At 42.0% G+C, this 3,838-nt stretch overlaps 1 protein-coding gene across 6 annotated transcripts in view; it reads left to right on the top strand.

Moving 5' to 3' along the window:
- Positions 1–3,838, top strand: part of ZNF573 (zinc finger protein 573) — a 55,511-nt gene that overhangs the window by 23,136 nt on the left and 28,537 nt on the right. For 3 of the 6 annotated variants that reach the window (XM_011952367.1, XM_011952365.1, XM_011952364.1), the window contains 2 exons: positions 686–818; positions 2,248–2,340. Coding sequence is in view for 5 of the 6 variants with exons in the window: in XM_011952365.1 (XP_011807755.1) it covers positions 686–818; positions 2,248–2,340 (226 nt within the window). In the remaining variant the exon portion in view is untranslated. Of the gene's footprint in view, positions 1–685; positions 819–1,748; positions 1,939–2,247; positions 2,341–3,838 lie in introns of all 6 variants that reach the window. The other 3 variants (XM_011952368.1, XM_011952366.1, XM_011952369.1) reach the window with 3 other exon arrangements.

Here is a 3,838-nt window from a genome sequence, read left to right as displayed (position 1 = left end):
AAAAATACAAAAATTAACTGGGCGGGTCTTGCCTACCTATAGTCCCAACTACTAGAAAGGCTGAGATGGGAGAATCACCTGGGCATGGGAGATCAAGGATGCAATGAGCCATGTTTGAGTCACTGCACTCCAACCTGAGCAAGATTAAGACCCCGTCTCAAAAGAAATAAATAAATAGAACAAAACAATAAAATATGGAGATTACTAAATTTGACAAGGACATCTCATTTTTCTAACTTAAAGGAAAAATAGTTTAGAAACTCATGTTTATTGGGAATGTACGCATCACATGACTAGCAGATTATGTAGTTGTGTCTTTAATACTTTATTGAATTTTATTTTATCCATTCCTTAGCAGGTCTGAATTATTGTGGTAGCCTTCCACATGCAGAAAAGTTTGTCTGTGGCAATAGGATCCTTTAGGAATATGTAGACACATTGCTTTAGTCTGCTACCAGTCATTAGCCATATATGCTATATCACTCCTTTTCTCCAATGTGCTCTTTTAATATCCTGTCTTTCCATCTTTAAAATGTTTTTAACCAAGAGACAGAGCTTGCAGTGAGCTGAGATCTGGCCACTGCACTCCAGCCCGGGCAACAGAGCGAGACTCCATCTCAAAAATAATAATAATAATAAAATAAAATAAAATGTTTTTTAAATTATGTAATGAATGGATTTGCAGTTTCAGGAATTAGTGACATTCAGGGATGTGGCCATAGACTTCTCTCAGCAGGAGTGGGAATACCTGGACCCTAATCAGAGGGACTTATACAGGGATGTGATGTTGGAGAACTACAGAAACCTGGTCTCATTGGGTAAGTTTATTTGCCTCAAGTAATTTAAAATGTGATCTGTGATATGTTACCTTTCAATGCAGTGAATTTCAAGGCTGTATTTTATACAGTTGAAGTTCTTCCTGTTCTTAGAGGAAGATTTCAGCTCCGCCTGTTTGACAATGGCTGTGCCACCAACCACCATCATTTTCTTCATCTTTTAGAGATAGTCACATATTCTCCTGCCCCTTATGATTGCCTCCTTTCCTTAATATCCAAGGGACTGGGTTAAAATTGTATATTATTATAAAATTATATATTATTAGTCCATGAATAACCATTGTCCAGGAATCCTGGTTTCCCATTGTGTATATTTCCAGAATTCCTATAGATATGCTGTGTCATCATCTGATCCACCTGCAGGGACAACAGATGCAGATTCATGATTTACTCTGAGTATAAGAAGAACCCCTGTGACTTATATAGTGCTGGATTAGATGAACAATATTTATTGAAAACTGAAGAGTCCACATTTCATTTCCTGTAGCCAATTTGTATGATTTATTGTTGAAAGTTATAATTCATGAACTTTGCATTGAGTTTGAATGAAGATTTTATATATCAGTCGGGATGCTTTTTTTCCTCTCATACAGAAATAATAAGATAATCGTAATTGGTACCACTGTGGTCATTATGTCCCCAGCCACTCTTCAGAAGGGAGGGGGAATATATATATATAATAACAACTTAATCCTCAAATAACTGTGTGTTAGTATTATTATTATCTTATTTATTTATTTATTTATTTAGAGACTGGGTCTTGCTCTGTCACCGAGGCTGGAGTACAGTGGTACAATCATAGCTCACTGTAGCCTTGACCTCCTGGGCTCAAGTGATCCTCCCGCCTCAGCCTCCTGAGTAGCTGGGACTATAGATGCACCACCCTGTCTGACTAATTTTTTTTTTTTGTAGAGATGAGGTCTCGCTGTGTTGCCCAGGTTGGTCTCAAACTCCTGGTCTCAGTGATCCTCCCACCTCGACCTTCCAAGATGCTGGGATTACAGGCATGACCCACTGCACCTAGCCAATAGTAGTAGTATTATGCCCAGTTTATTTGCCAAATGGGAATAATGAGTTGAAGTCACATGGCCAAAGTCAGAAGGTTGGTAGATTTAAGAGGAATAATTTGTGCCCCAGCCTTCTGGCTCTAGAGAACTTCACAGCTACTTTAGGGTAGTAATATTTGGAAATAGACATTTTATAAGATCACAGGTTAAACTTTCTCCTAAGAGACCAAGCGTGTATGAGTTTACATTAAAATAAGGTTTTACTGTACCTGCTTCATTTCTTTAATCATCTCTCCTCTCTTTTATTTGAAGTCCTTAGTTCATTGTAAATTTAACCAAAGCTCAAAGGTTTCTGTTACTTCTGTTTTTATCTTCATACCATGTGGCATTTCTTTTCTTATAAGGAGGACATTCCATTTCTAAACCAGTTGTGGTGGACTTACTGGAGCGAGGAAAAGAGCCCTGGATGATTCTGAGGGAAGAAACACAGTTCACAGGTAAGGAAGGCAGGGGACACCATCAGGGCCAGCCACAGCCCATGTGGTAAGAGAAAGGAGACACTTTTGTGTCACTTTGTTTGTGAAGCCCTCCTCCAAGGCACCCAGACTTGTGGAGCAAAGGCCTACAACCTGGTGGGGAATAAAGATCTCAGCATAAGCTACAGAAGAAGCTTCAACTTTACCCCATTTACCAACCACCTTATTTCTTTTCTATTTCAAACCCGTTTTCAGTGATGGGTGCTTTCTTTTTTCTTTTCTTTTTTTTTTTTTTTTCCCAAGACAGAGTCTTGCTCTGTCACCGAGGCCGGAGTACAGTGGCTTGATCTCCACTCACTGCAACCTCCGCCTCCTGGGTTCAAGCGATTCTCCTGCCTCAGCCTCCCGAGTAGCTGGGATTACAGACGTGTGCCACCACCCCCAGCTAATTTTTGTATTTTTAGTAGAGACAGGATTTCACCACGTTGGCCAGGCTGGTCTTGAACTCCTGACCTCATGATCCGCTCGCCTCAGCCTCCCAAAGTGCTGGGATCACAGGTGTGAGCCACTACACCCAGCCTCTTTTTTCTTGAGTGCAATATTTTACCTGTGTTTTGGACTCAGCTGTTTTTCCAGCTCCCCTTTTGAACACACACAGACAACACACATATCAAGGTAGTGATCAAGAGCAAGACATGTAAGGTCCTTATCCTCATGGAAATTTACATTGTACTAAAGAACACATAAAAATAAACAGGTAGGCTGGGCACAGTGGCTCACACCTGTAATCCCAACACTTTGGGAGGCCGAGGCAGGTGGATCATGAGGTCAGGAGTTCAAGACCAGCCTGGCTGGTCTTCAATGGTGAAACCCCGTCTCTACCAAAAATACAAAAATTAGCCGGGCATGGTGGCAGGGGCCTGTAATCCCAGCTACTCAGGAGGTTGAGGCAGGAGAATCGCTTGAACCCGGGCGGCAGAGGTTGCAGTGAGCCGAGATCGCGCCTTTGCACTGCAGCCTGGGTAACAGAGTGAGACTGTCTCAAAAATAAAATAAACAGGCAAACAAATACTATTAGACGGTGGAATAAGCAATGGTAGAAAGTAAGCAGAGATTAGGCCGTTTTGGATGAGATGGCCTGGGACGGCTTCTTTGGGGCGGTAGTATTTGGAAGAGACATGGTGTAAGGTCACGGGCCATGTGTTTATCTGGGGAAGAATATTCCAAGCTGAATAATGAGCTTGGAAGGCTAAGGAGAGGACTGGAGCAGTGGAGGGAAGGAGTGTGGAGAGTCAAGGGAGGAGAATGGAGAGAGCTATATGAGTTTGAGGAGCACCAAAGTAGACCAGAATAGAGATCCTAAGAGGAGAGTGACAAGAAATGAGGTCACACTGTTAGGAGGAGTCAGATCATATGAGGTATTGTTGAATTTGAATTGTTGGGAATACGAAGGATTAGAAACAATGATGTTGGCCGGGCGCGGTGGCTCAAGCCTGTAATCCCAGCACTTTGGGAGGCC

This window comes from Colobus angolensis, unplaced genomic scaffold, assembly GCF_000951035.1.
Source record: "Colobus angolensis palliatus isolate OR3802 unplaced genomic scaffold, Cang.pa_1.0 Scaffold34, whole genome shotgun sequence".
Taxonomy (NCBI): Eukaryota; Metazoa; Chordata; class Mammalia; order Primates; family Cercopithecidae; genus Colobus; species Colobus angolensis.
This window is presented reverse-complemented; position numbering and strand designations above follow the sequence as displayed.